Source organism: Rhinopithecus roxellana, chromosome 10 (assembly GCF_007565055.1).
Source record: "Rhinopithecus roxellana isolate Shanxi Qingling chromosome 10, ASM756505v1, whole genome shotgun sequence".
NCBI lineage: Eukaryota > Metazoa > Chordata > Mammalia > Primates > Cercopithecidae > Rhinopithecus > Rhinopithecus roxellana.
Genome location: NC_044558.1, coordinates 30,785,660 through 30,804,701, shown reverse-complemented (window position 1 = coordinate 30,804,701; position 19,042 = coordinate 30,785,660). Strand labels below are relative to the sequence as shown.

The 19,042-nt window shown below is 33.7% G+C and overlaps 1 protein-coding gene across 9 annotated transcripts in view; it reads left to right on the top strand.

Annotated features, from left to right (window-relative positions):
- PPFIA2 (PTPRF interacting protein alpha 2) overlaps nt 1–19,042 on the top strand; it is a 516,520-nt gene that overhangs the window by 403,156 nt on the left and 94,322 nt on the right. For 8 of the 9 annotated variants that reach the window (XM_010383657.2, XM_010383658.2, XM_010383659.2 and 5 more), the window contains 3 exons: nt 4,403–4,538; nt 10,760–10,980; nt 16,396–16,633. In XM_010383657.2, the coding sequence (XP_010381959.1) occupies nt 4,403–4,538; nt 10,760–10,980; nt 16,396–16,633 (595 nt within the window). The remainder of the gene's footprint in view (nt 1–4,402; nt 4,539–10,759; nt 10,981–16,395; nt 16,634–19,042) is intronic. The other variant, XM_010383667.2, reaches the window with a different exon arrangement.

Genomic DNA, 19,042 nt, shown 5'->3' with positions numbered 1-19,042 from the left:
GGTTTCATATGTCCTCAACTAAAATAAATCGGTACTTCCTATTGCTCACTAGTCATTACCATGTTTTGACTCTTCACTGATTTACAGTTTTTACTTCAAAAATAAGTTTTTAATTTAGAAATTATTTCTGTAATCAATAAAAAATTAAATTACCTTTTGTATTCTACATTTCATTATATAGATAGAAATATATGAAAAGATTCTTAAATGAAGAAATTGAACTGTGTACAGAGAGATTGCATCTCATTGCAAGAAGAGGCTGTCAGCCCTTTTCTCTATATGTATTCAATACAGAAATTGAATTCAACATAAAATTTTCTATATATGTTCAGTGTAAAAACAGGCAGAAATATGTTCAATGCTTATTGTGACTAAACAAATATTATTGATTACGGTCACTTAGCAGTTACCTATTTCGGTAAAGTAATTGCAAAAAAAGAGGAAAAGAGAAATGAATCAGGTAAAAAAAAAAAAAAAAAGAAAAACGAAAAGAAAACTTCAAATACATTTAGCCATACTCATCTACTTTGATTCACTATCTCATCTTAAGAAAAATAAGCAAGGGATGTCAACTTACGTGACAGATGATAGATAGATAGATAGATAGATAGATAGATAGATAGATAGATAGATAGATAGATTGATAGATAGATGGATAGCTATGTTAATAATTCATACATAATTTCCTTTTGTGTTTGAGATGTTTTATTTAAAATTGTTTAGAAATCCTAGAAGGACTCACTCATTTAAACATGTATTTACTAGACAACACAGAATAATAGCAGCTGTTTGAAACTTTCCACTACCAAAGGCTTTTAGAAAAAGTCCGTCTTTCTTGGTGTTATGTTCATCTTTAGAAAGTTAACTCCACCAGAGGAGGGGTTTGTATTTGTTTTGATAACTACCATAATCTCAACACCTAAAAAACTATTTTGCATAGAGTATGCTCTCAAGATATATTATAGAATGAATAAATGAATATCTGGTAAAGCATTATTCAGATGCTCAAATAAAAATTCAAATAAAAAATCCTAAAGTGTCTTAAACTCTTTTCAATAAGGAAAAACAATATTTAATAGTTTAAGTATTTCCATATTCAATTTAATATGAGAAACAGTTTGGCAGGCATAAAAACACCCAAGAAACTTTTATATATGTAAGTCACTAATTGAGAAAATCATTCTTATTTTTCAAATTTTTAAGATTCTGATTTTTATATATGAACTGAAATTATTATTTCAATGGTATGTGTTCACATAGTTATGATTATTATAACGAGGATGGTGGAGAAGGAGAAGAACTGATAAAATATCAAGGGAGTCAATGCATAGAATAAACATTATTGAATCAATAGATTAAATATATATGAATAAGAATAAATGGTCAGTTCCTTGTTTGTTTGACCTTAGGTCTCAAAATACAGAGTTTCAAAGTGTTGTCTAAAAGTCTATCACTGCACTGAGTCGTTATGGGCAGCCTAACAATGTGATATTTATCTACAATGAAGGATGATTGGGCCTATATAGAACAATTATTCTTTGATCAACAGATTGTAGTGGAAGGAACCCTAGACCAAGAATAAGACAATTCACATTCCCAAGACTCAGACAGATAATTACAAGCTGCTTGATTTTGGAAAACCTGTTTTCCTTAATAGCATTCTAAAAAATACATATTTGTACCTAACTAGTCATAAATGATATTTTTCTGATTATCTCACAGGCTTGCTTTGCAGATAAAATAAGACAAGTAAGCATTATAGTAAATCATATTATTTGTATAGTATGTATAGTAAATCATATTACAAGTATAAAGTATTATAGAAATAATTAAGGTAAGCTAGCTAAACAGAAATTACAATAAGTTACAGGATAACTGAATGTTTATTAAACAATTATTTATAGAACATCCATGCTTCTGAGGACAAATAATTTTGTAAAAACAATAATGGAAATAGGAGGTGTGTGAGAACTCAGTCTACTAAGTTTTGATCTAATAGGTGGGGAGGTGAGGAGAGATAAGCTAGGTGAGTGAATATCAGTGACCACTCTTGTCTCTTAATATCTCATCTGAGAAGAAAGTAAAATGAGTTCCAGAGTGACTAGAAAGGGCTTGATTTGGCTCAACTCTGAAAAAAGGTAGAATCTGGGTAATTGGAAAGGACAACAGAGGACACTCCAGAAAGCAAGCAATGGGTAATAGGTTTTCTCTAAAAAAATTCTTACCTGGCTTATTTATGCGAGTTCTTTAATGAGATTAAAGAACAGGAGATTCAGGAGGAGAAACTACAGGGTTCATTGCTTAAATGAACTGATACCTATTTTGTGACTTACTTAGCCCTTCCAAAGGCTTTCAAAATATTGAACACCTAGAATGATTTAGAAATTGAACTAGCATGATAATATTGCCTCTGTTTTCTCCTATTAGAGAACTATCTGAGAGAACTGGAAAAAAGAGAAGAGAGATGACTGTGAGGAGTGTTATAATAAAAAGAATACTAGGAGCTAGAATAGTAGATGGCAATAATATTTTTAAACTGAGACCTTAAAACTGTTAACCACATGTGTTGAGACTGTTTTCAGGAGAAAACAAACAAACAAACAAAAACAAACAAACAAAGCATGTTCAAAGAAATAAAAAGAAAGTGTGAGTTACTGGAATTGAAAGAAAGCCAGTATAGCTGTATGAAAAGCTATGCAGAGAGTACCTTAAAATGAAACTGGAAAGTGGCAAAGGTCCAAATTTTAGAGGTTCTTTAAGGACATTGAATAATTTTAAGCAGGAAATTGATATGATTAGATCTGTGTTTTGCTTTTTTTTTTTTTTAAATAAGTTATCTGGAGTTGTGAGATAAATCAACAAGAAAACAATGCTCATAGAATGATGAGTTCTAATGTTAGAAACTCTGCTCTGATACCTAAAGGGACATTAAGGTAAGCAGCCACAGGAAAAAGGAACCCAGACTGTTCAGAGTAAGATAGTTTAAGCTTGTATTAAAATCATTTCATGTATTTATCATCTTGCCAGATATTTATGAAGTGCTTATTATATACTAGGAACGCCTTCCTGGACGTAGGAAGGTAACTAAACTCTGATCTTTGTTCTTCATGAAACTTAGAGCCTCTGCCCAACAGATAAAGACAGAGAGTTGTGTCCTTTATGAATATGGCCTTGTTGGATATTTTATGTAACTTATCCATGATAAAACCTGTTTACTTCATTAAGTGTCAAGTATATTGCTACAAAAATGATAGCTGTCACTTATTTGAGGGATAGTTTTTCAGTTCATTTGTTTTAATATCCCATTGGCAAAACAAGAACTTTCTTAAGTTAGTGTCTTCTGTTGTTGCAAACACCCAGACCTCACCTCCCCTTTTTAATGTTACATAATATTTGGAAGTGCTTGTCTTTGTTCACAAGGATAACTTAAAAAGAGAGTATAGTCAATCAGCAGGAGCCTCAAATTCAACAGAACTAACAGCTTTAAGTGTATTTCCTACTGATGATGGATTTGTTATTTCATTTTATAGGGCAGCATGATGTCGCTGTTATTATCATCATCATTATTGTAACAATAAAATGAATTTGCTATAAATCCACATATAAGTAATATGCCTGGACTTTGATTATACGGTACTTTATTACCATGTTTATTGAAAACTAGTGTAATGATACTTTCCAACTAAAATTTTCCAAATCTTTCATCTTTAAACAGATTTAAGAATGAAATGTGCTTATGAAAAGGTTTTTCTTCATCCTTTTGAAACAATGTCTTATCAAAAACTTTTAAAAAATACTTTTGGTAGTATATCCTATTTTCTTTTATAAAACTAACACCATAAGCTTTGGGTCCATCTAAATTTAAGCATTTTGTTGATTCTCTAAACTGAAAAATAGAATGTGAAAAATAGACAATGTGTGAATAAATTTCTCCAAACATTTTAAAATTGGAAAAGTTCTGGGACCCCCAAATTTTAGACATTTTTAGCTAGATTTATCAGAAATACTTAAAACAAACACAGTAAGCAATAGCATATATTGTGATATACACAAAAGATCTCGAATTAAATTGCCAGAATTTAACCTAATGGATTTTGATTATCACTCTTATTATGATTCATTTTACTACTGCATTTGAAAATGATAATAAGCAGAAAGGTTATAAGTACTGTATATTCTAAAAGAAGAAAATGCACTTGACTTTCAGGAATGGACCTAAGACTGCAGCTTCTGATATAAGTCTCTAAAGAGGCCTCAGAGTCATGACAATTTATCAGTTTTCTTTCTTGAGGTTTATTTCCTTGAGGACTTCTGCTTTATTGCTAGTGAAACAGCAGATAGTAATTTCCTGGTAAGTTTAATATTTGAGATTGGATTATTTTATATTTTTCCTTTTTTCCAGAACTCATCTAGACACCTCAGCTGAGTTGCGGTATTCAGTGGGATCTCTAGTGGACAGCCAGTCTGATTACAGAACAACTAAAGTGATAAGAAGACCAAGGAGAGGCCGCATGGGTGTGCGAAGAGATGAGCCAAAGGTTAATCTTTAAACTTCAACTCTTCTCTAGTTTTATTTAAATAGATCACTTCATTTTGGATAGAATTTTAACACTGAGATAATTAGAAAATGCTAGCATTTTTATTAATTTGAAACACAGAGTGTGACTTAAAAAAAAAATATATATATATATAAGTAACATAAAACCCCAACTATGGGCCCAAAATTGAACAAGCATTTCCCATGTATTTATTCATATAACATTATGAAGTTGGTACTACTTGTATACTTAGTTCAGACATAAAAATACTGAGGCTCAGAAAAGTTAAATGTTAAACATTGCACAGGTAGCAAAGTGATGGAGTCAAAACGTAGGCCTATATTTGTGTGGTTTCCAATACTATTAGTAGTGTAATATTGACTATTATACTACCTTGCCAAACATGTAGTCCTTTGATTTTCTTGGGCACTTGAGCAATGGCATTCATGTTGTTCATTCAAATTAATTTAATTAAAATTAGTATTTTAAAAACACTTTGAAGAAAATGTACATAGACTATTCCTGTGTTCACAAAGAACTATTAATGATAAGGGGCAGTGCTAGCCTTCCATTCAGTCAATAACTTAATTTAAAATTTGCAAGCTATGTTTGTTGAGTAATGTAGTTGTATTTTATAGAGAAGTAAAATAGTCCTTTGTGCCTAAGTATAGTTCGTTCTTTCAACCACTTTTATGTACACCAAATACTATATAATCCATTTGTCCTTATATTTTTTTGGGGGGGGGGCACATAAAATATACTTTATTTTTTATTTTTTTTAATATACTTTATGTTCTAGGGTACATGTGCACAACATGCAGGTTTGTTACATATGTATACATGTGCCATGTTGGTGTGCTGCACCCATTAACTTATCATTTACATTAGGTATATCTCCTAATGCTATCCCTCCCCCCTCCCCCCACCCCACAACAGGCCCCAGTGTGTGATGTTCCCCTTCCTGTGTCCAAGTGTTCTGGTTGTTCAATTCCCACCTACGAGTGAGAACATACAGTGTTTGGTTTTCTGTTCTTGTGATAGTTTGCTGAGAATGATGGTTTCCAGCTGCATCCATGTCCCTACAAAGGACATGAACTCATCCTTTTTTATGGCTGCATAGTATTCCATGGTGTATATGTGCCACGTTTTCTTAATCCAGTCTGTCATTGATGGACATTTGGGTTGGTTCCAAGTCTTTACTATTGTGAATAGTGCCACAATAAACATATGTGTGCATATGTCTTGATAGCAGCATGATTTATAATCCTTTGGGTATATACCCGGTAATAGGATGGCTGGGTCAAATGGTATTTCTAGTTCTAGATCCCTGAGGAATCACCATACTGTCTTCCACAATGGTTGAACTATTTACACTCCCACCAACAGTATAAAAGTGTTCCTATGTCTCCACATCCTCTCCAGCACCTGTTGTTTCCTGACTTTTTAATAATCATCATTCTAACTGGTGTGAGATGGTATCTCATTGTGGTTTTGATTTGCATTTCTCTGATGGCCAGTGATGACAAGCATTTTTTCATGTGCCTGTTGGCTGTATGCATGTCTTCTTTTCAGAAGTGTCTGTTCATATCCTTTGCCCACTTTCTGATGGGGTTGTTTGTTTTTTTCTTGTAAATTTGTTTGGGTTATTCGCAGGTTCTGGATATTAGCCCTTTGTCAGATGAGTAGATTGCAAAAATTTTCTCCCATTCTGTAGGTTGCCTGTTCACTCTGATGGTAGTTTCTTTTGCTGTGCAGAAGCTCTTTAGTTTAATTAGATCCCATTTGTCAATTTTGGCTTTTGTTGCCATTACTTTTGGTGTTTTAGACATGAAGTCCTTGCCCATGACTATGTCCTGAATGCTATTGCCTAGATTTTCTTCTAGGGTTTTTATGGTTTTAGGTCTAACATTTAAGTCTCTATTCCATCTTGAATTAATTTTTGTATAAGGTGTAAGGAAGGTACTGGTACCGAAACAGAGATATAGACCAATGGAACAGAACAGAACAGAGCCCTCAGAATAATACCACACATCTACAACCATCTGATCTTTGACAAACCTGACAAAAACAAGAAATGGGGAAAGGAGTCGCTATTTAATAAGTGGTGCTGGGAAAACTGGCTAGCCATAAGTAGAAAGCTGAAATCGGATCCATTTGTCCATATTTGTACCCAGGCCCGTGATGCCTTTTGGGTTTAAACTGGCACCAGTATGTCATGTATTAATTAATCCATCAAAGTAGGCATTCAATATCTATTGAGTTCGTGAATAAATAAATGAGAAAATGAAAGCTACATTAAGTTAATCTCAATTCTTTTCTCATTATTATGTGACAAAAAATTAATAAGTGCTACTTGATATCAACACGAGTTGTAACACAAATACTAATTCTGATTCTCAATTCTTAACTCAATGGTCAGGGAATTATCATGTAGCCTTCCATAGAAATCATTTTATATGATCACAAAAATAAAAACCAATTTTTTAAAAAGCAGAATAAAAGAGATCTAGGACCTCTCTTTTATGCCCAACCTCCTCATTCATTCAGATAACAGCTTGAAAAGCACTGGTCAATTGGTTCCTTCAAATGGAAAGCTTCTTATATCCATTTAAAAAGCATAACCATGTAAATTAGCATGCCTTGGGCCTAAAATTACAGATATACCTTGTTTTATTGTGATTTGCTTTATTGTATTTCACAAGCATTATGTTTGTTAGTTTGTCTGTTTTTTACAAATTGAAGGTTCCTGACAACCCTGCCTCACGCAAGTCTATGGGTGCTATTTTTTCAATGCATATGCTCACTTTGTATCTCTGTCTCATATTTTGGCAATTTTCACAATATTTCTTTTTTTTTTTTTTTTTTTTTTAAGGCAGAATATTATTCTGTCACCAGGCGGGAGTGCAGTGGCACCTATCATGGCTCACTGCAGCCTTGAATTCCTGGGCTTAAGCAATCCTCCCATCTCAGTCTCCCAAGTAGCTGGGGCCACAAGCAGGCACCACTATGCCCAGCTAATTTTTATATTTTTTTGTAGTGATGGGGTTTCACCATCTTGCCCAGGTTGGTCTCAAACTCCTGTGGTCAAGTGATCCTCCCACCTCGGCCTCCCAAAGTGCTGGGATTATACGCGTGAGCCACATCAGTTCTCGCAATATTTCAAACGTTTATTATTATTATTATATCTGTTATGGTGATCTGTGAACAGTGATCTTTGATGTTACTATTGTAATAATTTGAGCGTGCCACAAACCATGCCAATATAAGACAGTGAACTTAATCTATAAATGTTGTGTGTACTTCTGCTCCAATAGCATTTCCCATCGCTTTCCCTTTCTTTGGGCCTTTGTATTATCCAAAACACAACAATATTGAAAGTAGTTCAATTAATAACCCTACAATAGCCTTAAGTGTTCAAGTGGAAGGAAGAGTTGCACATCTCTAAGTCAAAACTAGAAACAATTAAACTTAGTGAGGAAGACATGTCAAAAGCTGAGTTAGGCCAAAAGCTAGGCTTCTGGCATGAAACAACCAAGTTGTGACTACAAAAGAAAAGTTCTTCAAGGAAAATACAAGTGCTACTCCAGTGAACACACAAATAAGAAAACAAAACAGCCTTACCACTGTTATGGAGAAAGTTTTAGTGGTCTACATAAGTGTGATCATTTAATGATAAACAATCAAAGCATGCACAACATTCCCTTAAACCAAAGCATAATCCAGGGCAAGACCCTAACTCTCTTCAATTACATAAAGACTGAGAGGTGAGGAAGCTGCAGAAGAAAACTTTGAAGTTAGCAGAGGGTAGGTCAGTTCATAAAGTTTAAGGAAGGAAGTCATCTTCACAACATAAAAGTGCAAGGTGAAGCAGCAAGTGCTGATGGAGAGGCTGTTACAAGTTATTCAGAAGATCTAGCTAAGATAATTGATGAGGATGACTACACTAAACAATGGGTTTTCAATGTAGATGAAATCACCTTCCACTGGAAGAAGATGCCAACTAGGACTTTCATAGCTAGAGAAGAAAAGTAAATGCCTGGCTTCAAAGCTTCAGAGGACAGGGATGAATGAATGCAGCTGGTGACTTTTAAGGTGAAGCCAATGCTCATTCACCATACTGAAAATCCTAGGACCCTCAAGAATTATGCTAAATCTACTCTACCTGTGCTCCATGAGAGGAACAACAAAGCCAAATGACAGCGCATTTGTTTACAGCATGGTTCACTGAATATTTTAAACACACATTTGAGACTTACTGCTCAGAAAAAAAAAAAAAAAAAATATATATATATATATATATATATATATATATATATATATTCCTTTCAAAATATTACTACTTATTAACAATGCACCTGGCCACCAAGACCTCTGACAGAGATACTCAAGGAGATTAATGTTGTTTTTGTGCCTGCTAACACAACATTCATTCTGTAGCCCATGGATGAAGGAGTAATTTTGTCTCTCAAGTATTATAACATAAGAAATACATTTCACAGGGCTATAGCTGCCATAGGTAGTGACTCCTCTGATGGATTGGGGCAAAGCCAATTGAAAACATTCTGGAAGTGATTCATCATTCTAGATGCCATTAAGAACATTTATGACTCATGGGAGAAGGTCAAAACATCAACCTTGACCAGGCACGATGGCTCACACCTGTAATCCCAGCACTTTGAGAGGCTGAGACAGGTGGCTCACCTGAGGTCGGGAGTTAGAGACCAGTCTGGCCAACATGGTGAATCTCATCTCTAGTAAAAGTACAAAAATTAGCTAGGTGCAACTCTGCAATCCCGGCTACTCTGGAGGCTGAGGCACGAGAATAGCTTGAACTCAGGAGGCAGAGGTTGCAGTGAGCCGAGATCAAGCCCTCCAGCATGTGCAACAGAGAAAGACTCCCTTTCAAAAAAAAAAAAAAAAATCAACCTTAATAAGAGTTAAGAAGACAATGATTCTAACTCTCATGGATGACTTTGAAGGGCTCAAGATTTCTGTGGAGGAAGTAACTGCAGATGTGGTGAAAATAACAAGAGAACTAAAATTAGAAGTAGAGCCTGAAAATGCAACTAAATTGCTACAATCTCATGATAAAACTTGAACAGATGAGGATTTACTTTTTATGAATGAACAGAAAGTGGTTTCTTGACATGGAATCTACTCCTGGTGAAGATGGAATCTACTCCTGGTGAACATTGTTAAAATGACAACAGACGATACAAAATATTACATTACATAATTGATAAGGCAGTTGCAGGGTGTGAGAGGATTGACTCCAATTATGAAAGAAGTTCTACTGTGGGTTAAATGCTATGAAACTGCATTCCATGCTACAGAGAAATCGTTAATGAAAGGAAGAGTCAATCAATGTGGCAAACTTCATTGTTGTCTTATTTTTAAAAATTGTCACAGCCACTCAACCTTATCAGTCAGCAGCCATCAACATCAAGGCAATACCCTCCACCAGCAAAAACATTAAAACTCACTGAAGGCTCAGATGATCATTAGCATTTTTTAGCTATAAAGTATTTTTAATGAAGGTATGTTCATTTTTAGACATAGTACTATTATACACTTAATATACTTCAGTAGAGAATTAGCATAACTTTTATGTTCATTGGGAAATCAATGAATTTGTGTGACTCTATTGTGATACTCACTTTATCAGGGTGGGCTGGAACTAACCCTGAAATATCTGTGGAGTATACCTGTACATAATTTTGCAATATTTTAAATAATATTTTGTTAGAATCAGTGTAAATAAATATTGGGAAGAGAATTCTTGTATAATTTCTTATGTGATAATATTTGTGGTCTGAGCTTATAATAAGAAAATATAGGAAGACTAATTATTTTAAGTCTTGAATGCTTGAGTACAAATAAATAAAGATTGCTATATTTGGAAATAAGGAACAGTATTGCAAACACATGCTTTAAAGTAATTGTTACCTTGGAATATGATCGAACTATAAATCATATAGAAGTTTATCATCTTTATTTCTATTAAAATCTTGATATTTATGCTGACAATTAATCCCTCACATTACTTACGATGTCAAGGAACTATTTTATGGAAGCAAATAAATTAAAATGTTAATAATTGGTTCAGTTTTTGCAAGGTCAGTTGTAAAAGCATGCCTGTTGTTGTTGTTGCTGTCTTTGAGATTAGCGCTTTGAACATGAGCAATATGATAAATATTCTGCATTTTTCATTTACCATTCAGGTGAAATCTCTTGGGGATCATGAGTGGAACAGAACTCAACAGATTGGAGTACTAAGCAGCCACCCTTTTGAAAGTGACACTGAAATGTCTGATATTGATGATGATGACAGAGAAACAATTTTTAGCTCAATGGATCTTCTGTCTCCAAGTGGTCATTCCGATGCCCAGACTCTAGCCATGATGCTTCAGGAGCAACTGGATGCCATCAACAAAGAAATCAGGTAATTTCAATTAGTACTGATGGTTTCAAGAAATTAGAAGACCTGTATACTGTGCTAAAAATATAAATACTAGATCAGAAGGATTAGCATTAACTGGGAGCTTAATAGGTCTGCAGAATCTCAGACCTCACCCCATATGCACTGAATCAGAATGTGTACTTTCAGAAGATTCCCAGGATATCTTTGTATCTCCTTTATAATATTAGGACAGCCTTTGTAAGGAACATACATCAAACATGTAAGACTAATGACATTAGTGACAATATAAAAGAATAAGTTAAAGGCAAAACTTTCTCCAGTGAATTTTAAAGCACTTTTTAAATTAAAATTTACTACTTAAAGGGAAAGTATTTGTGGTAATCATGTACATTCTTCAGATACATTACATACTGCAGTAAAGGTACCAAATAGTATGCAAGTTAATGTGCATTCAGATCCCTTAAAATATTTAAACATTGGAGTGAAATTAATTTATCATTCTTTTTGTCAATTTTATGCCATTTATATCAGGGACAGCCTGTTTCTTGGAAGTTTATTAATATTAACAGTTTTAGAGGCTTGAAAGTCCAAGATGAAGGTTTCAGCAGGGTTCAGTTTTTGGTAAAGGCTCTCTTCCTGGCTCCAGGGAAAGGGAAAGTAAGGCATGCGATGGGAGGCAGAAATAGAGGAGAGAGAGAGAGAGAACATTAATATATTAAATCTATGGAATTAAGCCTCTCTCTCTCTCTTTCTGCCCCCCACTGCCCACCCACCTTTCCATTTCCCTGGAGCCAGGAAGAGAGAACCTTACCAAAAATGGAACCCTGCTGGAACCTTGATCTTGAACTTTTCAGAACAGCAAATTAATTTGACTCCAATGTTTAAATACTTTTAAGGGATCAGAGAGCCTTTACCAAGGAAAGATTTATGGAAGACCTCATGTAATCTCAATTACCTCCCCAAGATCCTATTTTCAAATACAGTCATTTTGCCCTTTAAAGCTTCAACCTGTGAATTGAAGGTGGGAGATAAAATTCAATTCATAGCAAAGCAAATGCTGAAAGCAGGATAGAGTCCTCTTCTCTGCCAAGAATACTTGAGAAAAAAAAAAAAAAGTTAATGCCTTTAAATGGGATAAACTAAACATATTACTACTTTTCTTAATAATAAAAATTACATTTCTGTAATAATATATTGCATGAAAATTCAGATTTTTTTTTTTTTTTTTTTTATTTAAATGGGGTTTCACACTGCTATCTAGGCTATTGTGCCATAACTCAGATCTGGCTCTCTGTAGCCCACAACCTCCCAGTCTCAAGCAATTCTTCTACCTTACCCTTTCAAGTAGCTGGGATGATAGGCAAGTGCCACCATGCCTGTCTAACATTTTTTTAAATTTTTTGTAGAGACAGGGTCTCCCTCTGTTGCCCAGGGTGGTCTTGAACTCCTGGGCTCTAATGGTTCTCCTGCCTTGGACTCCCAAAGTGCTGGAATTACAAGCATGAGCTACCACACCCAGCCTCAGACTGTTAATCTTAGTGTTTGTGGCTGGTTAATTGTATTCACTGATGCCTAAAACTTGTGTTTGAATTGGGCTGCTACCATATTTTAAACTGAGACACAATTCTTATAGAGTTTTTTATGATTAATATTCTTACATCAATGAAAATACATTTTCACATATTAACGCTGAAGTTTTTAACAAATTAGGCTGATCAATAAAAATCCCCTAGCATTTTGGGGATGTATGTGTGAAAATTTTCTAAGTAAATGGGGACCAAATTCATTTGCATTCTTTAAATATAAAAGGCTTAATATATCTGTGAGACATAATTTAATATTATGGCCTAACAAGTATCTTTATTGTATTTTCATTTCAAAGGCAATAAAACATATGGTGATGTGAATTATTTCATACTAGATATTAAAAAAATGTACTGTTGCTATATAGTACCCTAATAATAGATGGTTTTCATTACAATTGAAATTGGACAAATTAACATTTCAAATATTGAGAAATGTTGGCACTCTGATAATTTCATTTTAATTTAATATATGGTTTCTTGAACTCCAATGACATCAACTTTTTCTGTCAGTTCCTTGACTAACCCCAGTGATGAACCCAATTGTATCAGGTATATTTGTGTTGTTTTGAATATCAACAAACCATTCTTAACTTGTTTTTTCAACTGGTGAGCATGTTTTAAGTCTTTTGAACAATGCCTTTCTTTTTTCTTTCTGGCTCTAGCTAAATCAATTGGCTTCCTTCTACTATTATTCAAACTACCTATCATCACCCTACTGCACTTAAGAATAGTTTTTTACCTGTATGACAATAACCATTACTATATGGTTTCTTTGTAGTATGCTCGTTCTGCATGTAATCCAACCTCACTGCAGCCAGAGAAGGCTTTTAAAAATAGAAATGTGCTTATGTAATCCCCCTCTTTCAAACCATTCAGTTGCTCTTAGGATACAAATCAAACTTTTTAATATGGTCTACAATACCTCACCTGTCTCACCACTCTCTAACCATTTACCTTACCTACTTTCCAGTTCCTTGATGTTCCATGATCTTTCTTTTGCTGTGTCATCTCTTTTTTCTGGAACATTCCTCTCATTCCACACCCTTCTACCCTAGCATTTCACTCATGTTACCCTTACTTACCATGGACAGCTCCTCCATTACTTCTTCAAGGAAGGTAGTACTGTCCATCAGTTCTTTACCTTCACTAGATTGCAACTTTTATAGGAGCAAGAAATGTATCTGACTTTGCTCACCTTTATTTGTAGGTCTTTGCTTGATATTTAGAAAGTGCTCCATACATATTTGATTACTCTAAATAGAACATAAATATTAACTGAATAACTGAGTAACACTTTCTGATGCTGTTCAGCTAATGGTTGAATTTACCAAATTAAGTTTGAAATCGAGTCTATATTCTTGTGATATTTATTTTCACCAAAGAGATCAACACACCCTCAATAACAATCTATTTCTCTTCAGTGACTCTTAGCTTTGTAACATTAAGGTAGTAATTTCTAGTAACAATCTTGGCCAGTAGGTTAATATAGTTGTTTTTTGTAAGAAATTTGAAAAATACATGAAATGTGATTATATCACATTTAAAAGAAATAGTCATCTTGATTTAGACCAGAGTGGTCTGCTAATAACAACCAGAATTTTTCTCTGGTTAAGATTTTTCTTCTTTCATAAACTAATTTAGCCATTAAAAAAATGCATGTTTTCTGGCTTCACAGCTCACTGATTCAAATTACTTCAAACCCATTTGCCACAGCACTGTTCATTCATCTGTTATTTTATAGTTAGCTACTATTTTCTGTTAGATTAAACTTCAATCAACCTCTTACCCAACTTGTTCCTCTAGGTTTGGCTCTCTTGTACAATTTATATAATACCTAAAATTAATAACCAAAATTTCTGTGTACAGTAGAACCACGTTACATCTCACCAGAAAAAAAAAAAAAAAAATTCTAGGAGTCATTTATCTACCAAGTATTTTAAAAGTACAAAATGCCTTCTTTTTTTTATTATTTTTATTTTTTGAGGGGGAAGGTAGTATTTTCTTTCCAATACATTTTAAGCTATGTTACTATGTATCATGTTACTTGATTAAACCTTTTTTGGGGGTTCTGACCTTGGGGTGAAGTTAAAAAATGCATTCATGAAAATAAACTTTGAGAGTAACAGAATTCATGTTCTTTTTCTAAGTGAAAAATTATAATTAAGTGTAAATGTGCCTCATAATGTTTTAAACAAAATGAATCTTTGTGAAACATATTTGATTAGATTTTAAGTCCATAATTTATAAGATTTTTAAACATTCTGTTAAAAATCACAAAGATCACTTATTCCAATGACAGGTAAGTAGACTACCAAAGTACTTTCTGCCTTGCCAGGGAACACATACTACTTAAAAACTGAAGGATTTACAGAATAGTTAGTGAAGACACCAGCAGTGAGTTAATCATCACAAAGCTGGTGAACATATAAAAACAGGTAAGTAAATGTAGCTCAATTTCCCACAGTAAACGTAGACCAGACAAGTATTTCTTATTGAATAGATTTAGCAAATAAATTACATTCTCTATTCTAAATATGTAAAAAGAAAAATTTGAAGTGATCATAAACTTGAAGGTAAGGGTTCTATATAACAGAGGATCACAATAAACCATTGTAATTAAGAACAAAATAGCTCAGGAGAATTTTACGACCCACTTATCAAACTATACTGGTACACAGTTTCATTACAGCAACATACAAAATGTATATAGATTTGATTCAGGATTCAAACAGAATTTTTATGCAACCTAGCTAAAGCTCTTTCTTATTTGTGCCTTTGTAATAAATAATTTATAAATATTCTTGAAGATACTTCCCGAATTAAAGAAAAAGGACTAGTGCTTTGCTGTCTCAAGAGCATTTATATTAATTAGTTTGTTGTTGTTGTTGTTGTTGTTGTTTTTGAGACAGAGTCTCACACAGGCTGGAGTGCAGTGGCACTATCTCAGCTCAATGCAAACTCCGCCTCCCAGGAGATTCTCCTGCCTCAGCCTCCTGAGTATCTGGGATTACAGGCGTGCACCACCACGCCTGGCTAATTTTTGTATTTTTAGTGGAGGCGGGGTTTCACCATATTGACCAGGCTGGTCTCGAACTCCTGACATCGTGAACCGCCCATCTCAGCCTCCCAAAGTTCTGGGATTACAGGCATGAACCACCACACCTGACCTAGTTTTGTTTGCCAGTTATTTTTTCATTATTTGTGTATTCATCAGCTATCTGTATAACTAAATTTTCACATTATTACCTTTTCTGATACTTATTTAAAGGAGGCTTGGCTAAATATTTATTAATATTAAGAAAAGTCTCAGGGTTTTGTTTGGCTAATTATGAATGATGGCTTATTGAGGATACTATCCTTTAAACTTTTTCATTTGGTAGGAGGTAAGAGTCAATGATTTGAATCTTATGAGGCACATTTATACATAATTATAGTCTTTCACTTTTTCTAAGCTATTGCTAGTGCTTTGCCATCTCAAGGCTGAGTTTCTAAAGTCTCTTTTATTGGTTCCTGAGGTCAAATGTAAGATTAGAATTAATGATAGAGACAAACTAGATTCAAGATTTTTAAAGAGTTTTAGCAGGTGGTGGTATACAAAGAGGGTAAAACTGAAAGTTGTCGGGAAAAATGTATCATTTGAAAACAATTTTTAAAATTGAAGCCAGGAAGTCCCTGGAATTTATTGAAAGTTACACTGTTTAGAGAAAAAGATGAAAAAGTTAGATTTGATGTAAAATGTTCAAGAATAGTTTCTATTGATTTATTATGTGAATTCCAATGATCTTTACAGCAGCATATAATGGATCCATATTAAATTATATATGGATCAAAATTAAACTGTATCTTTCAGGCTAATTCAGGAAGAAAAAGAATCTACAGAGTTGCGTGCTGAAGAAATTGAGAATAGAGTGGCTAGTGTGAGCCTCGAGGGCCTGAATTTGGCGAGGGTCCACCCAGGTACCTCCATCACTGCCTCTGTTACAGCTTCATCACTGGCCAGTTCATCTCCTCCCAGTGGACACTCAACGCCGAAGCTCACCCCTCGAAGCCCTGCCAGGGAAATGGATCGGATGGGAGTCATGACACTGGTATGGTGTTGTGTCCAGAGAACGTTTGCCTCATGTTAAGATTAATGATGCTTTAGCTAAAACTTAACTGGGTGTTTGTTCCAGTCTAAGTACTTTCTGTATATTTTATTGTTTATTTCTTTTCTTATTCACAACATTCCTATGTGATCTGTACATTTATGAATCCCATTATGAGATGAAGAAATGGTAACCCACACAGGTGCTGTGACTTTATTAGGGTCAAATAGTAAGTCAATGATAGAGCAGAGACCTAAATAGCACATTATAAATTTCAAAGAATGGCTGGGCATAGTGGCTTGCAGCTATAATCCTAGCGCTTTTGGAGGCTGAGGCAGGAGGATTACGTAGAGGCAAGGATTTCAAGACTAGCCTAAGAAACACAGCAAGACCCCATCTCAAAACAAAACAAAACAAAACAAAAAAGAAAAAGTAAAAAAGAAATTAGCTGGGTGTGGTTGTGGTGGTCTGTACCTGTAGTCCCTGCTACTTAGGATGCTGATGAGGCAGCAGGATCCCTTGATCCTAGGAATTTGAGACTGAAGTGAGTTATCATAGCAACGCTGCACTCCAGCCTGGGCAACGGAGTGAGATTCCTTCTTGAAAAAAATAAAATATTTTTTTAAATTGAATGACTTAAGCCATTAAGTACTTTTTTATTGATGGCATACTGAGGAAATCACTTTGGACACCGTGTGTGTGTGTTTTTAACATAATAAGTAACAAAACTTAGTATTATAATTGCTTCCATACACCAAGATAGTTTTATAACTTTTCGATATATAATATAAATTCTTTGCATTATTTGTATTGTTAAGAGCCATAAAAAGCAACAGCAACTAATTTCTAATTTTGTCTTAGACTTTATATTCACATTTTCACATATATACATAAATTCCTTATTTCATTTATCCTTATATTTGGGATTAGAAGATGGAAACCTAAATTAGGAAGTCCCCTGGATGCAACTGAGAAAAACATCAGATTGCTTCATTCTAAAAATATATATATAATATACGGATTTCATTATAAAAAAAAATATATATATATATAAAATAAAACCTCTGGAAAATACGATTGTGATGACTACTGAATACCATGATACATTTAATTCTCATGGAAAAACTGGTGGTAGTAGGGCATTATCTCAACAGAGAGTGGAGGTTTTGGGAGTGTAAATGGAGTGCCCATATTCAAAACAGCTAATAAATGGAGCTGGATTTTTCCTCAAATTTCCCTAATTTAAAAGCATGTAGTATCCTGTCTTTTCTTTCTGACATTACTTGGAAATATAGTATGTTGAAATGACACCAATGATGAAGATTAAAAGATTATGAACTGTTTATGGAGGTAAAGTTATGATTTTGTAATGAATGTGCATTGGCATACTTACAATTATGAGACTTCCAAGCCATAAAACTTATGTAAAAGAAAAATTGAAAATATTTTTAAAAAAGAAAATACTTACCTCTTTAAGCTGCTGAGTCCACTATTTGCTGCTCATTTCCAAAATTTTCTACTAAAAATGGTTTTTAAATAGAATAGACAATGGCCAACCAGAACAATGCCCAGCTAATCAGAACTGATTCCACTTGGATACAGCACAAACTTTTAGCCAATGTACTAGGATATACTAACCAAACATGCTGAACTACATTGTGATCTGCTTATTTTAGAAATTTAGGAACAATTCATCTCATTTTGTTAGTTAAAAGTGACATTGTCTCTTGCTTAGTTTCTGCATATATAAGATACACTACATAGTGTTAATGAGCAACTTAGTACCAAAGCTACATTAAGAATCCTGGACCACAGAATAAAATTTAGTCAGCATTCAAGGCAGGAATACTTGGATTATTTTTGTACTGCTTTTATTTCTGACATTTTTACAACGTCAGAAATGGTAGCATCATAACTCTTGATAGTGCTGTTATTTTCATGGCAATAAAATAACATATTATATATTATATATAATAATATATTTATAATCTTAGATGTGATTGTGATTGTGTGTGTGAGAGAGAGAGAATGATGCCAGTGCTTTCATGAATTTTCTTAAACAGTTAGTCATAAATAAATAAATAAATCCATAGAACATGAATTTTATTACACTGTAATTAGAGTAGTGAAAAAATATTTAGGGCATTTTTGGAAGAGTAAAGAAATATTTAAAGTGTTTAATATCTAAGTCAGAGAAGCAAGAAATGAAATCCAGGAAATCCTTAACACCTAATATAATTATGTTACCAATTGTATTATTTTTATAGTAAAACATGGGTAAATTTTTTTAACCTGAAGAAAATATTGTAGGAAAAAAATTTGTTGGATATAATTCATGGTTAATATTCAGAAGAAGATTAGAATTTTTAGAGAAAAAATTAGAGATTGAAAAGATATTGCATTATTTGTATT